We start from the raw sequence: 24,709 nt of genomic DNA on the forward strand, positions 1-24,709 counted from the left end.
TAGATACATAGAATAGATATATAGATACATGTCGTGTTACTCGATGTATAGATATGATTATATTTAATAAGTAAGATTTAAAAGTTAGTAAATTTATATATTTTTTCTGTTGTTTATCATGTAGCTCTGTGTATTTGTTGTGAAATAAATTCCAAATATAAACTATAATTGTGATATTTCTTGCCTGTCACTATAGGTTCTTACAAGTAATAGCATTTCTTTGTTTAATTAATGAATATATTATGATTTATTTCTTTGCAATATCATAAACAGCATAAGTTAACTTAAGGAAATTGTATTTTCGTCCAGTCGCGGGGAGACGCGTTCGCTTTGAGACGCGTCAACAGGAGTCGTAAATTCCCGTTACGATGTACGAATCGACACCGCGAGCAGGGCGATCCCCTGATTTCAGTTACGATAATAGGGGTGATTGTGTTGGAATAACTGTAGTCTACAGTTATCTAGTATATATTTATTTATCACCATTAACAACACGTGGGACTTACAGAAATTATTTTTAGATCTTACCCGATCTAACCCAGCAAAAGAAGAAAAATTACAACAAACGCAAATACTAGGAGAGCTGCAGAAACAGAAAGTAAGCAGTGGCTCCAAGAAATCCCACTACAAAACCCCTTCAGCATACTACCACAAGAGAAGGAACCAGAAACAACGGAAAAACCAAAACACAACGCCAAACCACCATCAATATACATCGATGCGCAAGTAATAGACCCCCTCCTCGAACTGCTAAACAATACGGCAGGCAAAGAAAACTACTCAATAAAACAATTAAAACTGGACCAGGTAAAAGTGCTAACCAACGCCCCAGAAACCTACAGAAAAGTGGTAAAAGTGCTAAAAGAAAAAAACGCCGGGTACCATACCTACCAACTCAAAACTGACAAAAGCTATAAAGCAGTTATCAGAGGACTACACCCAAAAACAAACACAAGCAACATATGTGACGAACTAGCCAAAATCGGACACCAGGTAAGGGTAATAAATAACATAACAAGATTTGATACCAAACAACCACTACCGCTGTTCCTAATAGAACTAGAACCGAACAAAAACAACAAGGAAATCTATGACATTAAACAAATCTTAAACACAATAATCACAGTTGAACCACCCAGACAAAAAAAAGACATACCTCAATGCATGCGGTGCCAACAATATGGGCACACAAAAAATTACTGCAACAGAAACCCGGTGTGCGTCAAATGCGCAGAAAAGCACCTGACAACTTACTGCCCATATACGGGAAAAATAAACGAGGTAAAGTGCTACAACTGCAACGGAAACCACCCAGCCAGCTACAAAGGCTGCCCAGCCAGAAAAATACTCCAACGTAAATTGTTTCCGCCGCTTAGAAGCAGGACATATAACTACCACCACACACAACAAGACAGGGCAGAAGCTGAGACACCAATAAAAGTACAGCACGTAATGAACAACAACCACAACAATACCAACACCACTGGCAGTCGAAGCTACGCGCAAGCAACCAAGGAAGTAACACCCGTAGCCAACCAAAACCACAACAATAACACCAACGACGCTACAGAAATAAAAGAACTATTAAAACAATCCATCAAAAGCACCGACATGTTAACAAGAACGATAAGCGAACTAAACGAAGCATTCAAACAGCAATCATTACAAACCACAGCTATGATACAACTGATAACAACCATGCTAAGCAAAAAGTAAAAACGGACATACTAAAAATAGCTGCCTGGAACTCTAACGGCCTACAACAAAGGGCCATTGAAACCAAAGCATTCCTATACCACAACAACATAGACATACTACTCGTATCAGAAACGCATTTCACAATAAAAAGCTACACAAAAATACCGCACTATACCATATACGATACCAAGCACCCCTCAGGAAAAGCACACGGAGGGACCGCAGTGATAATAAGAAACGACATTAAACACCACCTACACAGCCAAGTTAGTAAAGAACACATACAAGCAACTACCGTTACCGTACAAACTAGCAGCAACCGTCTACAGCTGTCAGCAGTATATGCACCACCGCGACACAAAATTACAGCACAAATGTGGGAAGAATACTTCCAACAACTAGGCGACAAGTTTATCGCAGCAGGTGACTACAACTCAAAGTACACAACATGGGGATCAAGAATCACTACACCTCGAGGCAGAACCCTGGAAAAACACATCAGGAAAAACAATCTCAATATATTATCCACAGGAAGACCGACATACTGGCCGACAGACCTGGGCAAAATCCCTGACCTACTCGACTTTGCAGTCACAAAGGGATTAAACGGAAATAAAATAAATATAGCATCCAGCCTCGAGCTTAGCTCCGACCATACACCCATAATAATAACATACAGAAACAAGCCAATACTCTACAACAACTCAGAGACGCTATGCAACAAATCCACTAATTGGCAAACCTTCAAAGAAATAATTGAAAGCAAAATCAACTGCAACATCCCACTGAAAACGCCCCAACACATCGAACAAGCTGTAACAACACTTACAAAAACTATACAAGAGGCAGCACGGGCAACCACAAAACCAGCAACTACCACTAGACAAACAAAACAAATCCCATCAGACATCCTCGAAAAAATTAGAGATAAAAGAAAAGCGAAAGCAAAATGGCAAAAACATAGAACAAAAGAAAACAAAAAACACCTAAACAAACTCGCAAAGGAAATAAAAAACGAAATAAAAGAGCACAACAACAACGAATTCACAAAGTTCATAGAGTCACTATCTGCACACGAGAACTACAACTCTACTCGCTATGGGGGTGGACCACCAGGCCCCCATTCATGTTATCACGACTGGTGAGGAGGAAGAAGGAGACATTGAAATGGAAGAGGCTCCGATAGAGTAAGCTACATCAAAATTGATAAATGACAAATTGATAAATGATAAATTGATAAATGACTACGAACTATTGTCTTTTTACAGAATACAGCGAGATGCCGGGTATTCAACCGCATTGCTTGGAACGTATATATTATCAACAAATAAAGGATGCGAAATACAGCACACTCGTCAACAACAAAACAAGATAAATATAATTGAAGTAAGTACAGGCAAAAATACTGCGGATATTTTTACGAAGGCACTGTGTAGAAAGAAATTTGAAAGGTTTAGGTCATGGATGAATGTAAACTAAGAGGAATGTAAATAAAGTAATAAGGTTTAAAGGTTCTATTAAGTAATTCGACAAATCATGTAAATCCGACAAGCAGTCGTTAAGAAGCATCTGGAAGAGTCGGTTGACAACAAGCGAGCGTGCGAGTAGGTTTACGAGGTCTTTAGAGTATAACATATGTGTATAACTGTTGTGTGTTGAATAAAGTGAACTATTTGAATTTCCGAATCCCTTCTATATCTTTACACTAAGTTATTAAATTCATAGTTTAATAAACAGGATATATACAAGGCACTTGTTCAGTTCAGCCTCACAATCTTCAATTTTGAACAAAGGAAATATTAATTGTTCATAAAGTACGACCTGCACTCTTTCTGGCAAACTATTGCCTGTATAAAAATTACATTAAATTTGGAATAATATTGCTTTGCGTAGGTTCTGATAATAAAACAATTGAACTATTTTTAACTGGCATTTGATATATCTATATCAACTGTTTCTTCTTTCAGCAATGCCTGTTTGTCTTCTTTACTAGTAGCTTGTCATTTACCACCAACTTTACGTTTACCTCTATTGAGTACACCATTTTCTTCTTCACCCATCATACGAAAAATTTGCGTTTGATCAAAACTTTCTATCGGTGCGATCGAAATATCACGAACAACACTTTCAGCTGACGGTGCTTCTTCTACAGCAGTATAGAGCATTGCCTTCATTTCCTATTAACCCAAAGAGGTCATTTTAATTAATAGTGTTCTGATCTTTCATTGTACAGAGTGTCTCAGAATAAGTAGGAAATATTTTGGGAGTGGCTTCTGTATACCTAAACCATAAAAAGTTCATATGAGGATATGTCCTATTTGACTTTCTTTTCAAATTATAACGGTTTTTCTTTTGCAATTCATATTTCTTTCCGTAGACAAGTATTGTGTTTCTCAAGTTTCCAGCAAATACAGACTACATCTGGATATTTAAACATAGTAAGACAGTCATTGGTAAGATATCTGCAAGCTTGCATTGGAATATAAAAATACCATCTCAAATACCTTTTATGAAAAGCAGTATATACTGTAGTATACAAAATAAAAGAATAAAAATTAAATCCACTATAACTCGAAAACAAACTCAAGTAAGATATATTTATATAAAGTCTTTCTATTGTTTATATATGCAGAAGCTACTCCTAAAATATTTCCTATTTATTCTGAAACACCCTGTATATATCCATTAGCATAGAAATAAATTTTTAACAAAGACAATTAAAATATAAATATTTTAATTTCCAAGGCTATTTTATTTTACCTCGTAGCTTATGTATTGCTTACGCCATTCAGGCGTAATGTGAGCAGACAAATGTTCTGCAAACTTCATCTTGCTTCAATTAATGCAATAATCTGCAATAAACAAATTCGTTTAAATTATTGCTAAAGCGATATAAATGTATAATATTAAAAATTTCCATAAAATAATTATGTATATAATAAAGCATACATAAAAGAATGAGATATATAAGTGAAGTACAAAGTGTGAAAATCATACATTATAATTGAAGAAACTTTTTTATTTCTATAGTCTATATATCTTCATAAACAACATTTACTCGATGTATTAATTTATTATTACGAACAGCGTATACCAAAAAAATAACAATATAATAAAATGAGCAAAGTGAAATATTATGATAATATAATTGCAAAGTAGAAAATGAAAAGATGAACAATTTAATCAAATGTTTCGTTTCACGCTCGTCTTTAAGGAATTAAACCACGAAAGAGGTCACATACACATATAATGCACTTAAAACCTTTGTCGGCAGTACTAAATCAATATTTTCTGAATTCGTTTACTTCATGATAAATTATTATTACTTACATATTGTAAAGATATAGGAGGGATTCGGAAATTCAAATAATTCACTTTATTTCACACACAACAGTTATACACATATATTATACTCCGAAGACCTCGTAAATCCACTCGCACGCACCCTTCTTGTCAACCGACTCTTCCAGATGCTTCTAAACGACTGCCAATCGTCCTTTGCCTCAACTCAGGCCTGGACATGCCCTGACGCTTGAAAACACACACATTCGCATGTACAGTGTAACTGTATCATCTTCCTGACGCATATATATGGATGTCTTTATTCTTACTTCTTATGTTTAACTGTCAAGCTTTACACGACACATAGCAGCATTGTTTCTTCATACGTACAGGCGATATTCATTAGACGGCTACAAGTCTTTTTATTACTTAATTTAGAACGTTTTTCGCAAATATAGATAGCTTCTAGTGTCCATCTGTTTAGTAAGGATTGACGAGAATTTTCCGATTAAATACCTTTGATAATGTCATCGCTCGAAGATTTATTTCAGTTAGATAAAATGCTTATATGTGATATGTATATAATCTATAATAGTTATATGCAGTTTATAATGTTAAGCATTCATATTTCGATTCTTACTTTACAAAAAAAGATTTTGTTTATATGTTTACGTACATATGTATACATGCATATTGAATGTAAAAAATATATCCTCATATATATATATATATATATATGTACAGTAGCGGACAAAAGTTTAAGACGAAATGGAAGAAATAAATAATTGATTTACTTTCCATAAAAAATATAAATACGGTGTTCTACTTTTGGTATTAACTAATTGTACATTTGTTTGTACACTTAGAAAAAAAATTTCATTTTGATATTTTGCTCAATAGCTAAGTTATAAAAAAGGAACGAAATCTGTATAATATTTCGTCGGTCAAAAGTTTAAGACTATACAAAAAATATTAATTTTTGGTTAAAAAATATACACAATTTTTGTTTAAATTCAATATTTTGTTCAATATCCGTTATTTCTTATCCCTTCGGTACATCTTCTTGGCATAGAATCTATTAATTTTTTATATTAATCTACCGTAATATTATTCCAGGCTGTTTCAATCGTAGAGTAAAGTTCATTTAAATTTTTCGGTTTATAACCTTGTACTGTCTTTTTTATGATGCTTCACAAATTCTCGATTGGGTTAATGTCTGGTGATTGCGACGGCCACGGCAGCACGGTGATATTTTCTTCTTGAAAAAACTGTTTCACAACCCGAGCCGTGTGCTTCGGATCATTATCATTTTGAAAAATAAAATCATCACTCATATTGTTGCGTGCAAAAGGTAACATTGTGTTCTTGAGTATGTCCTTGTATTGAAAACGGTCCATAATTCCATTGATACGACATATCGGACCAGGGCCGCTTCGAGAAAAACACGCCCACACCATAACGTTGCCACCACCATGTTTAAGAGTTTTTAAAACGCACTGTGTTTTCAAACTTTCGCCAATTCGACGTCTAACGTACCGTATCCCGTCAGAACAGACGCGATTGAATTTCGATTCGTCAGAAAACAATACCTTTTGCCAATCTTCACTTGTCCAATGCTTATGAGCTTTAGCAAATGCAAGTCGTCTTTTTCGATTCCTAGAACTCAGCAGTGGTTTCTTTTGGGGTTTTCGTCCTCTTAAGTTAAAGTCTTCTAATCTTCTCCTAACAGTTCTAGCACTAATTTGTGTATCGTTTTCATAGTTTATCTCCGCAGCAATATTATTTGCACTACGAAAACGATCCTTTTCGCTCAATCGATGAATCCGGCGATCCATTTTCGGTGTTGTTTTCCGTGGTCTTCCGTTTTTCGGTTGATCGCAATACATGCCTGTCTTTAAACATTTATACCAAGCTTGTTTACAAGCTGTTTCTGACCTGTTCACTATATTTGCTATTTCGGTGAAGGTTTTACTTTGCTTTCGCAGCCTTACGATTTGTTCCCTTTCGTTTTCAAGTAAATTCTTTGATTTACCCATAGTCTGTTCCTACCTAAATGAATTTTAAGCAATAAAAGGTACACTAAACAATGATTTTGACATTCCAGAATCAAAATGTTCAAAAACTGTACTCGTACTCACGTTTTACACAGATCGTCTTAAACTAATGTCCACTGTTTCCAAGTGCTAGGCGGTAACTAACTGTTGTAACTCCTACATTGTTTGTATTTAACAACTGACTGTCTGAGGTTACGAAGGTCAAACATACAGCTACGTTATTCCAAAGAGACAAACCGAATAGAAGAACAATATGCGTATAAGATGTTTGTAATCCGGTTTACAAATCATCGTCTTAAACTTTTGTCCGCTACTGTATATTGTTTTTGTACAAACGTTTTATTTTTATTTTTTTTAACCGAATTATATCCATCAAATAGTTGATTATATATAAGAAAGTAGAACTATAGCACACAAATAATTACGAACATTTTTATTTGAAGTTGGCTATGTGGATTTTTGTATTTTTTATCAGATATTGAGACAATCTTTTATTATATTATTACCCTCAGAATATTCTCTCAATTAACATTTACTTTGAATTTAATTTTTAATATAAATAAAACATTTTTTCGATCTTGTCAAGCATTTTTAAATGTTATAACAATAATAAAATTTTATTAAATATATATGTGAATTCAATCTTCTACTTTGTAAAAGATTGCAACATGCACAAATATATACTTAAATATATATAAACGGAACTATTAAATATATAAAAAACAAAATATTATAATATCATAAGATAAATAGTATAATGCGTAGAAAAATGTATAAAACATTAAAAATATAGTTTTTGTAGATTGTATGATAATTATCTTTTAAGAAGTAATTATGTGTATGTATAATCAATAATAGAAGAAGATTCTTAATGTAACTCTTTTCAAATGAAAAAAAAAATTGGATTTTATTCATTATAACATATTTAATCTAATTAATATCCAGTACAACAAAAAGTAATACAAGACAAATAAGTGTACTTACGAGTTACGTTAACAATTAACACTACACAGTTTACATTGATAATATTTTAACTACATGTATCATTTATTTAAAATCTAAAACGTTTTCATATATTTAGAGCCATTTTTGGTAATGTTATCTGGAACTTTTGTATCTGTCTTTTTTTCACGAACTATTTTCGTAAAATGATTTATGCGCTTTTATTTGCTAACTTATACTCGTGTATATGATATACATATATATATATATTTATTGTAATAAACCGTTTTATAGGGGCGCTATACAAAAAATGCACATACTATATCAGCTATACATATAATATATATATATATATATATATATTAGACTGCACGTACTACAAGCTGCTACAAGTCAACAAGTTAACAATACACATATAGTGCCTTTGCAAAGCAGCAAAATTGTTCATTACATCAACGTTACAAATTATAATGTTTTCTCTAAATATTGTATATATTAAAACGAACTAAGTAGATTATTCAATAAGTACTATAAAGAAAAAGAAGCTCTAAACAGGAAAGAACAACTTATCATTACTATAAAATTTGTAAGTACATTCCTCTGCTTTTTATATTTATATTCTTTTAGTTTTATCATGTTGGAAAGATTGGAATTTTGTTCCAAGCATGGTTTCAAGTTAATAAGTTGTAGTACTCATATATAAAAAACACGTGTAAATTTGTACAAGAATAATATTAGTGCCTATATTATAAGAACTAATTTTAAAAATATCATTTCTGTAAATAATAAATGTAAGACAACTTGTATTTTGAAAAGGTAGTATTAACTATGTTATCGTTATGTTTTAATTTATTAGAGAATAAAATTGATAAAATAATATTCGTAATATATTAATTTTTTATGTGTAATATAAATAATAAATTTAGTTTTTATTTTTTCAGAATGCATATTTTATAGTTTATCCAAACCTAAGATACTATGAATCGTTTACTACTATTATTATTCTTCGTTAATTTTATAAATAATAGTATATCATGGGAGACTTTTATGAGGGGTCGAAGCAAATATGGTAATCTAGGTGCTCCAATTTTATCTGAAGATCATGAACTTCCAAGTGCTGAATGGTTTACACAGTTTCTAGATCACTTTGATCCAACTGATGCGCGTGTTTGGCAACAGGTAATAAGAATATATTAAATATTTCTTAATTTTTATTTTATAATATAAATCTTTTTATTATTTTTTCAGAGATATTTCGTAAATGGAGAGCACTATAAGAAAGGTGGTCCAGTATTTTTGATGATAAGTGGTGAAGCTGCAGCAAATGCTAAATGGATGGCAGAAGGTCAATGGATCGAATATGCTAAGCAATTTGGAGAGCTATGTTTTCAAGTGGAACACCGCTTTTATGGACAAAGTCATCCTATTTCGTATGTAACATTGTTTATAAAATATATAATTGGTACATTTTAAGTTATAATGTTACGTTTTTGTTATCTGCAGGGATCTTGGCGTAAAAAATTTAATGTATCTTTCATCGCAACAGGCACTTGCAGATTTGGCTTACTTTATAGAATTCATCAATATTAATTACAAGTTACCAGCTGGTACTAAATGGATTGCATTTGGAGGATCATATGCTGGATCATTAGCTGCTTGGTTGCGTAATAAATATCCTCATTTAGTACACGGGGCTGTTTCTGCTAGTGGTCCTTTATTAGCAGAAATTGATTTTCAGGGTAAATATAAGATACACTTAAATATAAAAAATATTTTATTTAAAACAGAAGTGTTTTATATTAATAATTATACTTCATAGAATACTTTGTTGTTGTTGAAAATGCCCTCAAAGAATATTCTGAAGCATGTGTAAATGCAATACTAGAAGCAAACAAACAATTTCATATAATGTTACATCATCCTATCGGTCAACAAGGAATAGCTAAAAAATTTATGTAAGTAAAAGTAAAATTCTTCATTTACAAATCAAATATATCATTATTAAAAAATTATTTTTACTTATAGTTTATGTGATCCAATCAACAAACATACCAAACGTAATGATATTTCGAATTTGTATGAAACAATAGCAAGCATCTTTGCTGGTATTGTACAGTACAATAAAGACAATCGTAATAATTCCGCAATGGCTAATTTAACTATCGATAGTGCCTGCGACATATTAACGAACGAAACATTGGGTATTGCTATTGACAGACTTGCAATTTTGAGCACTAAAATATTACAGGCATCAGAAAAAAAGTGTTTGGATTATATGTATAATAAAATGATTCATAAACTTCGGAACATAACATGGCTAGCGAAGAAGCAGAAGGGGGTAATGTATTTTTTTACTTATACTATTGCTGTTTTAATTTTTATTTATTGTATTTTAAAATATATTTCTTGTAGGACGTCAATGGACGTACCAAACGTGTACAGAATTTGGATTCTTTCAAACTTCGACAGCACATCCAAAATTATTTAGTGAAACTTTCCCAGTAGATTTCTTTGTACAACAATGCATTGATATATTTGGCCCAAGGTTTATTTAAAATTACGATAAATACATTTCTCAATTATGATAAATCATTAGCTATAAAATTATAACATTTCCGTATTCTAACAGGTACAATATTCATTTGCTGAATTCGGCAGTGAATAGAACAAATATTCTGTATGGAGGATTAGATTTAAAGACTACAAATGTAGTATTTGTACATGGATCAATTGATCCTTGGCATGTTTTGGGAATTACAAAATCAGCAAATCCGCAAATACCTGTCATTTATATTGATGGTGTGTACATATTAATTGAAATTTTTCATTTTTCGTGTAATACAAAAAATTTATTTATTATTATGACCATAGGTACTGCTCATTGTGCCAACATGTATCCTCCTTCCAAAAATGATCCACTTCAGTTGAAAGCTGCCAGAGTTGAAGTTGGACACTTAATAGATGAATGGCTGCATAATTAAATATGATATTTTTAACGCTGTGTGTGCTACATTTAACTACTTTATGATAAGTAGTTTTTTATTTTTTTAAACAAAAATGATGTATTAAAAGAATTAAATTTATCTTATTAACTTTTTGAACAATTTGTATTTTCCTTTATGAACTTCTGTGAAACAATTATGATACATAAATATTTTTAGTTGAAACAATTCGTGCATAACTAAGACTAAAACTAACTATGTACGTACATAACAAGTTACTGAAGATACACGAGTGTTCACCATTCTGTGTTTATGTTTAAACAACTAGAATGCATGTATAGATACAATTAAACAAGTTTGCCCATAATGGCACTATTACAATTTTTTGTAGATTACTGAAGTATTAAATAAATACATGTACAAACTTACTACGAATATCTTACGTCAGTCAATGAATAAATACATACATATCTATTAATTATATATGTTTTATTCTTGACAAGCATGAGAAAAGATGTTCAACTGGTTAAAATAATACTAAACACAAATATTTTATTAAGGTGTTTTAAAATCTGCAAAAACAGATCCGACATGAATTTAAATAAGTGCAAAGTGTCTTAAAATGAGCACCATAACTAAATGAATTTTGATTCTGATATGTATAGCGTCGGCCTTTCCTTAACGGTACCATCTTCGAATATCGTTTCGTTATGAGTTTGTTCGATTCCTTTAAGGCGAGGCCAAGGTGCCCATTACAGATATTGATCAACCGAGTATGCGTATGATTTTCATAAAATATTGTCAATCCTATTATAATCAAACATTCTTATAATAGTTTGTATCGAATTCGTTTAAAAATTATTAGAATTCGTTTGATCAGTAATTATACATATACATATATTACTTTCTCATTTTTTTGGCATATCCTTCGATCAACTCGTGATCCTCCTACATTCACAACTTTCATCTTTGACTTACGCTACTGCAGTATACGGTATTTACATTACGTAACAAGGTAGTCGTAAATAATTTACTGTATAACAGAACAATAAATGTAGGATGAATTAGTTTTTCTATCTATGAATCACGCTTAAAAATTCTCCTACGCAACGTTTGAATTGTTCACCATGTTCTTTTAAGTTTCCATTTTAAATGGAGTTACAAATTATTTCATAAATGATATAGCAGAATACATGGATGGATGGTGATTTAATGCTAAAAAGAAGATGAAATATAAGAAAATTTATCCACATGAAACTTTATTTCTAAAAAAAATGATTTTAAATATTTGTCAAACGTTTGTTATGATATATATGCATTTGGTAATATTTTATTTTACTAATTTCTTCGTCAAATGACTACAAAATATTGTTCTAAGAATATTAGATATACATATACATATTTCTTGAAAAAATTTGGGACAAAGATTTATAATTCATGTTAAATATACATTCTTCTAAGTAAACTTTGAATTGTAAATGGAAAACAATATACATTTTTGATATTCTAACTTAGAATTAGCTGAATTACTAGAAACAGTTAGTTGAATTTTAAACACAAGATTTTATACATGTTTCAAAATGTATATGTGTAATTTAGATCTAGAATATTATAGAAAATGTCAACGATCCACCTCAAAAGATTTTGAGATAGATGTGCTTTTCTATAAAAAGTAAAGTTATTTAGAAATTAAAATTGAAATTAAAGCAATATATGAATTCATTAATTTTTTTCTTAAAGAATCAGATCAATATATAAAATTCACATACTACTGTATTGAAGAAATAAAAAAGAGATGTTCTTATATATAAAAATACACATACACAAGAAGTATTTCACTTATGTAAACAAATTTGTCTGTACAAATATTTTTAAATCCAAATATTACCAAATAAACATTCAATTAATTATATCTTTCACATTCAACAAATAATCAAAAATACATTTGCTGAAATTAAAACTCTATATTGAAGGAAATTTACCTTACATTTTGTACGTATTTCCTAACATAAAGTCACCATCTTCCAGTGCGTCACCATTTATAAAATATGCATACAGCATAAAAAATACAACTTGCTCGTGATCTAATCGCGACTCGTCACAATAATCGATTCACCGAAAATCTTATACATATACTTATACATATACATACTTATACATATATATTTATACATATATGTATAAATACTTATACATATGATAATTGAATTTTTTGCATTTTTTCTTGAAAAAATGCAATTTTTTTGCTAATTTTTACGATTTTTTTTAAATTTTTGTCAATTTTTTTAAATTTTTTAAATTTATTTTTTAAATTTTTATATTTAAATTCTAATATAAAGTAATTTCCATTTTTTTTTTTTGAAAAAAAAAAAAAAAAAAAAAATGGAAATTAATTATTTAATTATGATTTATTAACAAAAAGATTAAATATTTATAATAATAATATAAAAAATTTAAATTTCTATTAATAATAAATATTTATAATTAAATTTAAATAAAGAATTTTTGATAAAATTATAAATATATAAATTAAAATTTGTAAATAGAATAAGTATAGAAATATTAAAAAATGTTTATAATTTATATAAAATAAATATTAAAAATTTCTTTTAGATATTTTTTATTAGTTAATTAAAATTTTATTCACTTAATATTTTTAAAATTGGAATATAATGATTAAAAATTTGTAAATGTATAGGAATTAAATTTATAAACTATACTTGTATGTAAATTAATTTTTTAAATTTAGAGATATTTGGATCGAATCAAATGGAGGATTGATTCGATCTAAAGAATCTATGGAATATAAATTTATTTATTTGAATTTTTAATAAAATTGATCAGTTTGAATTAAAATTTGTAAATAGAATAAGTATAGAAATATTAAAAAATGTTTATAATTTATATAAAATAAATATTAAAAATTTCTTTTAGATATTTTTTATTAGTTAATTAAAATTTTATTCACTTAATATTTTTAAAATTGGAATATAATGATTAAAAATTTGTAAATGTATAGGAATTAAATTTATAAACTATACTTGTATGTAAATTAATTTTTTAAATTTAGAGATATTTGGATCGAATCAAATGGAGGATTGATTCGATCTAAAGAATCTATGGAATATAAATTTATTTATTTGAATTTTTAATAAAATTGATCAGTTTGAATTAAAATTTGTAAATAGAATAAGTATAGAAATATTAAAAAATGTTTATAATTTATATAAAATAAATATTAAAAATTTATTTTAGATATTTTTTATTAGTTAATTAAAATTTTATTCACTTAATATTTTTAAAATTGGAATATAATGATTAAAAATTTGTAAATGTATAGGAATTAAATTTATAAATTATACTTGTATGTAAATTAATTTTTTAAATTTAGAGATATTTGGATCGAATCAAATGGAGGATTGATTCGATCTAAAGAATCTATGGAATATAAATTTATTTATTTGAATTTTTAATAAAATTGATCAGTTTGAATTAAAATTTGTAAATAGAATAAGTATAGAAATATTAAAAAATGTTTATAATTTATATAAAATAAATATTAAAAATTTCTTTTAGATATTTTTTATTAGTTAATTAAAATTTTATTCACTTAATATTTTTAAAATTGGAATATAATGATTAAAAATTTGTAAATGTATAGGAATTAAATTTATAAATTATACTTGTATGTAAATTAATTTTTTAAATTTAGAGATATTTGGATCGAATCAAATAAAAGATGCAATAGAACCTCTCATTTGAATTTCTGTTAAGAATTCGTGTTAAATCATTCTATAAGGTACGTAATTTTTTTATAACGCATTTTTTGCTCTTTTTCTTTCCTTTTTTTTTTCAAAACCAGATTACTTTATATGAATTCAATGGTAATATAATGTTCTATATTATAATGTTGTGCAGATTCGAAATTTCAATGATTTCAATGTCTATAAAAACTAACGTTTGGATTAAAACTCCATTCAAAAAGAAACTGCGATTCCTATGTTTCTAAAATGTATGAAACTAAGAGGACAAATATATTGCGTTTCCATGAATTCAAAAATTTCCAATCTTTCGAATAACAAAGATTCTACAATATTTCTTTTATCAACCAAAACCTGGAGCGTAGTTCGTTGTAAACTTTTAATATGCATCCAAAATAATTCACAATGCACATCGTAAAAGCGTATTTTAGATATAGATGGAAATTTTCCAGAAGATATCTTGGTCTAGTAACGTTGTATTTTTTCACTTAAAATGTAATGTTTTACAGCATGCTGCATAGAAACAACATTTATAATATTACCAGTCGACAATATTAAAAACAAAAATATAATCGAAATTAAGAGGGCTCGGAGGTTATTGATTCTTACACGTTTTCTTCTGCAAAGACTGTTTACGTAACAACTCTTTGTTACACTAATTACAACACCCGGAATGAATTACAAATTACAATATTTCGAGGGAGCTACGAAACGCGAGTTTAGATAAGAAGAAAATAGGCAAGAAGACAGATGAAAGAATAAAGAAAGTTTAAACAAATGTAGAGTAAGCGATACAATATACACACGTTGGGTCAAAGAGCGAATGTATTGTATGTATATAGAAGCTATAGTTATGCATAGTCTGTCCAAGAAATAATGCCTGTTAGAGAAGTCGAAGGCAATACAATTTTTAAATTGCAGATAACAAGAGAACCAGATGATTACCAATATAACATATTTCATGACACAAGAATCTAAAAGTCAAAATGGGAACAATGTAACATGCATCTACGCTACGTATATTTGAATATTTACGGTAATTGATAGTCAGTCAATGGTAAGGACGAGAAAACCAGTCTTTTAAATAAGTAGGTTGCCATCGAGCCATTAGAGAATTAGTAAGAAATTTCCTCCTTCTAATAGAGTAATACGATAAAAGGAAGTAGTATATGTATAAGAGTAATTTTATTAGCTTCCACCATTTATATCTTAAGATTTCTATTCATTTGAAGTGATACGAAATTTGTTTAATTCCCATAACTGATAGTATGTGAAAATATCAGGATATTTCTAATTTTAGGAAGTTTAATTTAAAGTAGAGATATTAGAAATTGAACGAAATTAAACAAATCCCAAAGATTAAAACAAATGTATTTTGCCACGAAATAAACTTTTCAGTATCAGTATCAGTAAAAGTTTCAAATCAAGTTCTTTTTTTTTTCCATTTAATTTTCCAATTAATGCAATGAAAAATATTTAAATTTCTTTCCTAATTTTGAAATTCAACGATTAGAAATTGAATGTTAATCTCTATCAAACATTCATATTTCCATTTAAACACACACAAATTATTTCGTTTCAAAATATAGAATTGAAATTACCTATGAAATATATGAAAAATATTATTTAATTAATTTAATTAATTATCCTTACTCATAATAAAATAATCCTCAAATTGCTCTCAGCAACGAATGAGAAACGAATAAACAACGCGCTAGAAAACGAGCAAAACGTAACAAACAAATAAAAACAAAGATGAATATAATCTGACATCACAAAACAGGCGTTACTTTTGGTGCAACCAAATCACAGAAATCAAAAGAACCGACAACAACTCGATAATGCCATCATTCTACACGCGATTCGCGGATTTAGGTGAGTGATTTGCTTTTACCTGCGTATGAGTATTACAACGGTGGTGATTACAGCAGCAAGGAATACGAAACCACCGAAGACACCCAAGGCGATCACCGCGCCTAGATTTAATTTTGCTTGATGAGTGTTACTCGACTGGTCGGCGTTGTCCACCCTGAAAGGTCCAGAAGGTTCAGGAACACCAGTTCCAATGCCAGCCTGAGCATTGTCTACTCCACTGCCAGAAATTTCATTGTCCTGAGGATGATCGTTGGTGTCATCGTTCAAAGGTGGCGACGGAGGCGGTGCTGGTCTCTGAAGACCAATATTTGGTTTCCTTGCTATGGTTTCCCGAACCGTCGCGGGTAATTCGGCGGTGCTAGCCACTCTTCGTGGTGGCACAGAGGTGGTTGCGGTTGTGGTCGTCGAGATTGTTGTGGTTCGAACTCGAGGTGGTAGGAATGTGTGTCGGGTTCTGCTGGTCGTTGGTCGCACGGTTGTTCGGGAAGATACAGTCACGGTGGTACGTGGTTCTTCTGTAATAAAGGAATTTTGGAGACGTTGATTCTCTTGTAATTCTAATCATTCACATAGGTTCTGTTAAAGAAAATTTAATGATTATTATTATTATGTATTCACATAATCCCTTAGGAATATATAGATTCCCAGTTTCCAATCATATGTAAAATTTCTTTTATCCCAAGTTATCTTAGACCTCCTGTATTGGTTTAAGTGAAAAGAGCCTTTTTGTAATTCTAATTATGATATATTAGCGTATTAATATAGTTTTAAATTGATAACGAAAAAATTGAGTACATTTTTGATTGAATTTTGTAGAGTAAGAGGTCAAGAGTCCTTAAGAGGTCAATACGACAAAAGATTATTGTTTGCGATTTCAACAAAAAATTAAATGTAAATGATAATCTACATATATCGTTATTGAAATTACTGAAATTAATTATTGCAATTATTGCAACTACAGTTATTGCAGATATATTATAATACAGATTTCATACGAATTATATGTGATTTAGTTTAAAATAATATTTTAATATATAAGCATTTATATTATATTAATAGTATATGTATTATACTATTTTTATACACACACACACACGCACGCACGCACGCACGCACGCACGGACACACACATATAACAGTCAGGTACACAAGGTACACAATAGTTAAGTAGAATTTGGTTGAAAACAATACTGTTGTAAATCAGAATTCATTTTGAAATTTATATATGTATATATTAAAACAATTATGAATTACTTATTAATTCTTTGAGTTGCTACGCGCATAACAGTTATATGCATAAATGAATTTAAGTTCCAAGTATAAAATAAATATCTCATGAATTGGATTGAAAAACAACCTTTGAATATTCTCATATTATATCATTTACATTAATAAAGATTCAATAATTAATTATGAAATTAAATTATCCTCGTATTTGAAGATTGCAAACACTATCACGAAAAATGACTTGCTTCTCTTTCTAAAGAAATAATTAAATTTGTATTTATTCCATAAAAATAATTAAATCACATACCCGTACAAGTGGGTGCGACATGATCATATAAGCCAGTAGGCAAGCATAATATTTGTCGGAAGCCAGAAAGTCTATAACCCTTCTCGCAAGTGTATGTAACGATACTGCCTACGAGAAGACTTCGACTGAAGTTCGTTTTCGATGGTACTGTCTCGGTCTCGTCGACTTCATCGATTTGAATATAACTATGTGGAACAGGAGCAGGAGGATCGCACAGAATTGGCTCGCAACGTGGTGGCGGTCCGTTCCAGCGCTCATCGATATCGCATGTCAGTCTTGCACGACCTGTAATCGGAACAAATTGTTTCTTCTGCAAATTACTAATCCATTATAATTTATTAATAAGCTGTAAACAATGTCTATGTAGCGTTAAACTAAAAATGAAAAGTCTATTTATATAAGTTATACATATCCTTCTATATTATTTTTTATAAAACCGTTTTATAAAATTGTTTTATACAACATTTTGGCTTTAGTACCACTATATCGGAGTTTCATTAATAAATCTTGTAACATTTAATGTCTCATAAAAATCGAAAATATTTTGTTTTAATCTCAAATTAGAAATCTTAGAGAGAAAGTATAAAAATCTGATCATAATATATTATTATAACGTATCGATGAGTATCTTGGAAAATGTACATGCGTACATATTTATATTTATATCTGCTTAAACTGAATGTACTCCATGATTTTCTTTTTACTTTTATTGCTTACGGTCGCATGAAACGCTTGTGTAGATGATTCGCAACATGGAGAGAAAAAAAGGAAAAGATTCATTGCATTACGTTATTACACTATTTATTCATTTTCATGAATAAACACTACACAGTGCAACTGACACAGGAATTTGTCAGTTGTGCAACATAAAAATTCTCATATTAAAATCATGCACGCATTCAAAGCTTATCTTCAATCAGATTAATTTCAATCTCTACCATAAATCTCTAAAAATGATAAACCAATTTAAACGATTCTAGAATCAGGAACAAAATCAAGCCGCAACGAGAGGATCAATAAACAATCAGAAAGATGATGTCATCAGGATCCAACACCAACTAATATTCTTACCAATTTCCTTCAAAATGCTCGTTGGCGAAGCGTTTCAACACAGGTATCAAACGATATTACCCACAAACGATAGCCATTTATCAATGAGAAATAATGGCTAACGCCACGATAAATTCTTACCAGTCATCTCGTATCCTTCATCGCAGGAATAAAGCACCTGACTGAGATAACTAACGGTATTGTTGATAAGTGTGTAACCTCCGTGTTTTATGTTCGCTGGATAACCGCACTCGATGCCTGAAACGAGCAGAATGTTGAATTTAACATCGATAGGACGATCGTGTATGGTTCACCGAGTGGCCTCTGTGTCTAATTCTTGCTCTCTTACTTTTGCACACCGGTGGAAACTCGTTGTAGAAGCCAGTATCGAGGCATGTACGAGTCGACGGTCCTATAAGAAGGCTGCCGGCGTTACAAGTGTAATCCACCGTCGCGCCAACTTCATATGCGCTTCCGGAATTCCGATCTGTTGTTGTGGTCACCGTCATCGTGGAATTCGGAGGCTGTTCTGGTCGACCACACGCTCGTGGTTCTAAGAGCAAACAAAGAATTCCTTGGTTTTACTTGTTGTCTCACATTGTTTGACCAAGTATGGAATAGTATCTATCTAATATAGAATAGAGACATTTGTAAAAATCCGATAAATAAATTGTACGAATCGAATCTGACAGGTGACTTATCTGTGAAACGTCATGAGGCTCTCTCACTGCCTCACTTGGCACCGTTTATTTTTCCAATAACTTCTCTCGCGATACTCTGACGGAGAAAAATAGCGCGGATATTGTGCACATGACGAACGTATTGGTCGAGAGTTTGATACTTGGGTATGTAATTTTTTAAAAATTTTATAAGCGAAGTAGCTTCTTAATTAATAAGGAGAATAATTAATAAAAAGAATACTCTTTGTTTGTTTTCCATGAAAATATTGTACCTGATGTTGAGCTTCCAGTAGTTGAGTACCTGTTTCTTATTAGATATAATTTATGCGTTTTTAAATGTTAGTTCAATACTGAAGATTGCTCGTAACGTTAGGAATATGGGACTGCTCTTAAATTGAGTGTAAATGTATGATTGAATACCTACAAAAATCTTGTATTTTATGTGACTGATTTTATATGAGTAACGTTTAAAAAACAAGATGATATTCCATACATTTGCTTACTTTTCTCTATCTTTTTCTATCTATCTTTTTCAGAAGAGAGAGATAAGAACTTCATTTTTTATACATAAGCTTTTCAGCAACCATATTGATCAATCCCATAAATTCTAAAATACAACAAGTTGATGATGATATAAACATTATTTTTTAAATCTACTATCACAGAATTTACTATCATTAGTGTCGTCATTTTGCGATAAATGAACTGATGGAAGGAAATCATTCGTGTCTTGAGAGTTGAACGTTAATCGTGTACTTGTGTAATGAAATTACGAAATGAACAATAAGCCAAGTTGTTCAGTTTAGCTTTTGAGAGGCTCGCATAATATTTTTCACCCTTTATTTAATATCTTTCTATTCTTTACGCGTTGCTAAAAAAAGTAAACGGATTGACTATATTATCGCACCAATCAAGTAAATAAAAGCGGAGAAGTTCTATAAACCTAATATATCAACATGCTATTCGTACGATATCATGATGTATTCTAAAAATTGATCTCGAATGGTAATTAAAAAACAATGTACAAACACAAGAAGCGAATATAAAAGACAAAGTGATATGAGAAAAGGTCCTCTAATTGTTTTGTGCAATGTGTCATCATGTACGTATTAAGATATCTATGAAGAATTAAGTATATATATATATATATATATATATATATATATATATTTCTATAGTAATGAAGATGACATTTATATAGATGACATTCGATAGTAATTCGATAGTAATGAGAAAATACTTGTTACTCACGGTGTTGACAGATGAAATTTAATCGAGCTGTGCAAGGGGTATCAGACCAAAGCCATCCTCTACTACCATCATATCGGGCGCAGTCTTCTTCGCTGCCTTGAGGTAGACTCCAGAAAGAAACAGAAACTTCGTCGCCGCTTCCTGTCCACCTCCAAATCGTACGATCCTTTTGATCTCTTACTGCACCCATCCAATATTGACTCGAAGTATCACTCCTTAATAAAGATAAGGTATATCTTTTTAGAAATGCTTGTTGAAAACACACTTATTACACAATGAACGTTGAACATTTTTTCGTTTATGATAATAACTCTCTTTATGGTAATTTACCTTTCGCTTAAACTATTTCTATAATAATTTATTAAATTATCTATGTATCAGAATCTAAGATTCTAATCTAATTATTTGTATTTGTTATTGCTCGTATTTAACTGCTACATATTGATTAAAATTTATTTAATATTTTACAAGAGATGTATTTTTGAATTCTATATAAAAGAAGAAGAATAGAAACGAAAGTTTTCACTCTAATATTATTTGTATTTATGAGTACAAGTTATCCTATTTTTATACTCGCCACTGTAAACAATTTACGTCAGAAGGTAGGTTTAGTTTATTTCATGGTAGTAATAGAAGTAATTTCAAATTACAAGGTACAAATGGTACAATAGGAAAATTGACTTGTTTTGAAGCTAAAGTGTTTATTTTAAAATTTTATTACTACCGTATAGAATAATATCTATACCTTTCATGTAGCATTTTTATTAACTATTAAATATGAAAATAACAGTTTGATGAAAGTTGCTATTAGTATTAGATATAATAAATTGTCTATTGTAACGAACTAGATAGATCAGTCTGATTTTGATTAAATTGAACTAGTTATATGTTACAGAAAAGAGTTGAAAGCAGATAGCGAAGCGTAGAGGTGGACAATTAATGAATTCGGTACCTGTGCCTCCTCCATAGTTCCCACGAAATAAACCCTTGTAACGCAGGATTACTTTCATCCACTAAAGTACCACCTCGTGCACGACAGAATGCCAATGCTTCTCGGAATATCATCGGTTGGCGATTGTAGAATATGTAACATTTTCCATTGTAGGTTGCTGTCGAACCTGGTGGCTGATCTCTAAATTGTGGACACCTCTCGATGGGAAGAGCCTATATAAAAAAGTAATCACGTTTCTTTAAATTATAAAAAGGAAAAACCTTACATAAAGAAGAATATACACATAAGAAAAGAATAATCGGTGTAAAAGTCAGTATAAAAACCCTAAAACTCAAGTTTTTCTAATAACCCTGGTACATTTTAATTAGTAGAAAGTGTTAAAATACTGATTATATCTACAAAATGAATTACATTAACAAAATATATATAAGAAATGATAAATAAGGTATATATAAAGAGTCTTTTGAAATGTGATATTTTTTAAAACTTGATTATCCATTTTTAACAATTGAAATTCACATTAATTAGTCCCTTCTGTAGTAAACATAATTCACGTTCATGGATTCAAAATTTATGAGGGTAACTAAGGGGAAGTTTCGTGAAAGTTTATATTTTTATAAACACAATTTAAAAAATTGAACTTACGTGGAGATTTGTTGCACCTGCTAAATATTATAACAAGCATTATACGTAGTTTTTGTATATCTTTTGCATATTGTATATATTGTATAGATTATATAACTTACAACAAAGCTATTTATGATACTTGGATAATTTTATTTGTTTGAAACAGGTAGAGCAAATTGATCGTACCTGATCAGTGTACACGAAGGACTCGCACAATGAAAGTTGCACTGGAACTAGTGCCGGTGTATTTGCTTCCAAGTGTACGGAAACGAAAGCTCCAGGCATAGGCGGATTACAGGGTAAAAAAAGAGGTTGCCCTTCTTCGAGGGGACCGGTGAAACGATTGCAAATTGGATTCGTTCCCAAGTCCGGCCGATTGTTTCCCACACGAACAACAATTGTTCCGGGTATATCATCACCTGCAATCAGAGAACGTGTGAAAAATTTGAACTTGATATCTTTCGAGTGATAGAAAGTGATTCAGAAATTGTATTTCTCGACAATTTAAAAGCACCGTTATTTGTGTATAATAATATCTTCAGTGAGTTATTGATATTTGATTTAATGCATACATACGTGTATAAAATCAAGTATATATATAAAAGATCAAGTTTTTCATTGAAATATCAGCTTTTTCGAAAATGTAGATTAGCGGAACTTTTTTATTAATGCACTTTGCATACTTTTAGACTTATTTTATGTATTACTTTTATTGTTATTTAAGTAATTTTTTTAACATTGTTATAGAAATTGATGTATTTTTTCAGTCACTTGGGTAATAATGTTAAATTATTAATTTATTTGTATGCTCGATTATTGCTAATTAAAAGTACCTAAATTTAATATCTGTGAGTGTGGTAATCGTAATTAAATACGAATATTGTAATTACTAACGAAAGAGAAAGTGATTTGAGAAGCAAAAAATATGACGATAGCTATATATTAATATATTAGTATCCTATCAGTATTTTAATTCAATTTAAATAAAACGCCCGATTTCCTTTTCTTGTAAATATTAGTATTCCTATATTAGTATTCCATTAAAACACAGTTTTTTATTACAGTGATTTAAAATCATAAATTGGCAAAATCGTTAGATAGAGTCTAATGCCTTCAAATTGAAACTTCCATAATACGAAGAACAATTATTTCCACCGACGAGACAAATTTGCCTTTATCTAAATGTGGAAGAAAATGATCTCATGAAATTTCAAGTTTTGAAACAACTACATTGTAGTAATGCACGACACAGCAAATAAAAGACTAGAATCGACAAGAACGAATATACAGAAAATAACCCTCTTTATTTCTATCGATAAACTCGATTCTACTCACAAGCTTCCATCGATCAAAGACGGAAGAAGAATACCCTGGTATTAAGATAATAAAATGTGTTATATTACATTACTGAAGAGGATACTTCAGAAACAATCTAGTAGAATGCAGTTCGCATCGATCTAGGCTTTCACTGGCGTCTCAAATTGCTATCCTGTCGCGGCAATTGCATTTGAACGGATAAAATCATCTGCAATAATCCGCTGCTAGGTAAGGACTACATCTTCCGACCTGGAAAACATTTCAGGTGTGACCAGATGGTCAAGTCGTCGCCGAGTTCATAGCCACCACCAACTCCAATTACATGCTTTCCACGCTTTGTCCCTTGTAATCGTCTTCGAAATGGCGACAATTTCTTGTTTACATAAAAAAGTATCCAGCCGGAGAAATTTCTCGAGTCATTCTGCGATATTAGAAATCGCGTTTCTAACGATGCATCGCTGCAGCGATAGTTTAGTTTCCGCTTCTTTGAATTTGTTTAATATATATTTATTTACATGTTTATGTGCTCATTTATTTATGTGTTAGTATAATTGGATATTTCTGAAATAATATAATTATTTTTATTTATTTATAATTATATACAATATTCTTAATATTAATAATCATTTGAATTAATTTGTATAGTATATTAAATAGCGTTGAAATTAGGGTCCTTACACACGTATGTCACTTATTTTTGAAGACGATTGCTGAATTTAGTGTGAATCAGATAAAATGTAATGT

At 30.3% G+C, this 24,709-nt stretch overlaps 1 protein-coding gene, 1 long non-coding RNA gene and 1 pseudogene across 2 annotated transcripts; 1 reads left to right on the forward strand and 2 right to left on the reverse strand.

Annotated features, from left to right (window-relative positions):
- Positions 1 to 2,621: 2,621 nt before the first annotated feature.
- On the reverse strand, positions 2,622 to 5,671 carry LOC132904622 (uncharacterized). The gene is made up of 3 exons (XR_009657633.1): positions 5,029 to 5,671; positions 4,459 to 4,550; positions 2,622 to 3,875 (listed from the first exon to the last, which is right to left on the reverse strand). It is a non-coding gene; the product is annotated as an uncharacterized LOC132904622 (long non-coding RNA).
- Positions 5,672 to 8,939: 3,268 nt separating this feature from the next.
- On the forward strand, positions 8,940 to 11,346 carry LOC132904623 (putative serine protease K12H4.7; annotated as a pseudogene).
- A 4,999-nt stretch (positions 11,347 to 16,345) lies between these two features.
- Positions 16,346 to 23,993, reverse strand: LOC132904725 (E-selectin-like). Its single transcript, XM_060955439.1, has 8 exons — positions 23,984 to 23,993; positions 22,835 to 23,067; positions 22,022 to 22,233; positions 21,070 to 21,284; positions 19,488 to 19,691; positions 19,280 to 19,396; positions 18,089 to 18,373; positions 16,346 to 17,069 (listed from the first exon to the last, which is right to left on the reverse strand). The coding sequence occupies exons 1-8, from the start codon at positions 23,991 to 23,993 to the stop codon at positions 16,570 to 16,572; spliced, it is 1,776 nt and encodes a 591-aa protein (XP_060811422.1). The 3' UTR covers positions 16,346 to 16,569.
- Positions 23,994 to 24,709: the final 716 nt, after the last annotated feature.

The sequence above is a fragment of the Bombus pascuorum genome, chromosome 2 (assembly GCF_905332965.1).
Source record: "Bombus pascuorum chromosome 2, iyBomPasc1.1, whole genome shotgun sequence".
NCBI classification, from domain to species: Eukaryota; Metazoa; Arthropoda; class Insecta; order Hymenoptera; family Apidae; genus Bombus; species Bombus pascuorum.

Bases quoted from the DNA above. Each gene is read 5' to 3' on its own strand.
- LOC132904725 (XM_060955439.1), bottom strand. The intron at 19,397-19,487 runs GTAAGAGAGCAA...TGCTCGTTTCAG, and splicing joins GTTTCCACCGGTGTGCAAAA to GCATCGAGTGCGGTTATCCA. The intron at 18,374-19,279 runs GTAAGAATTTAT...TTCCGATTACAG, and splicing joins TGAAGGATACGAGATGACTG to GTCGTGCAAGACTGACATGC.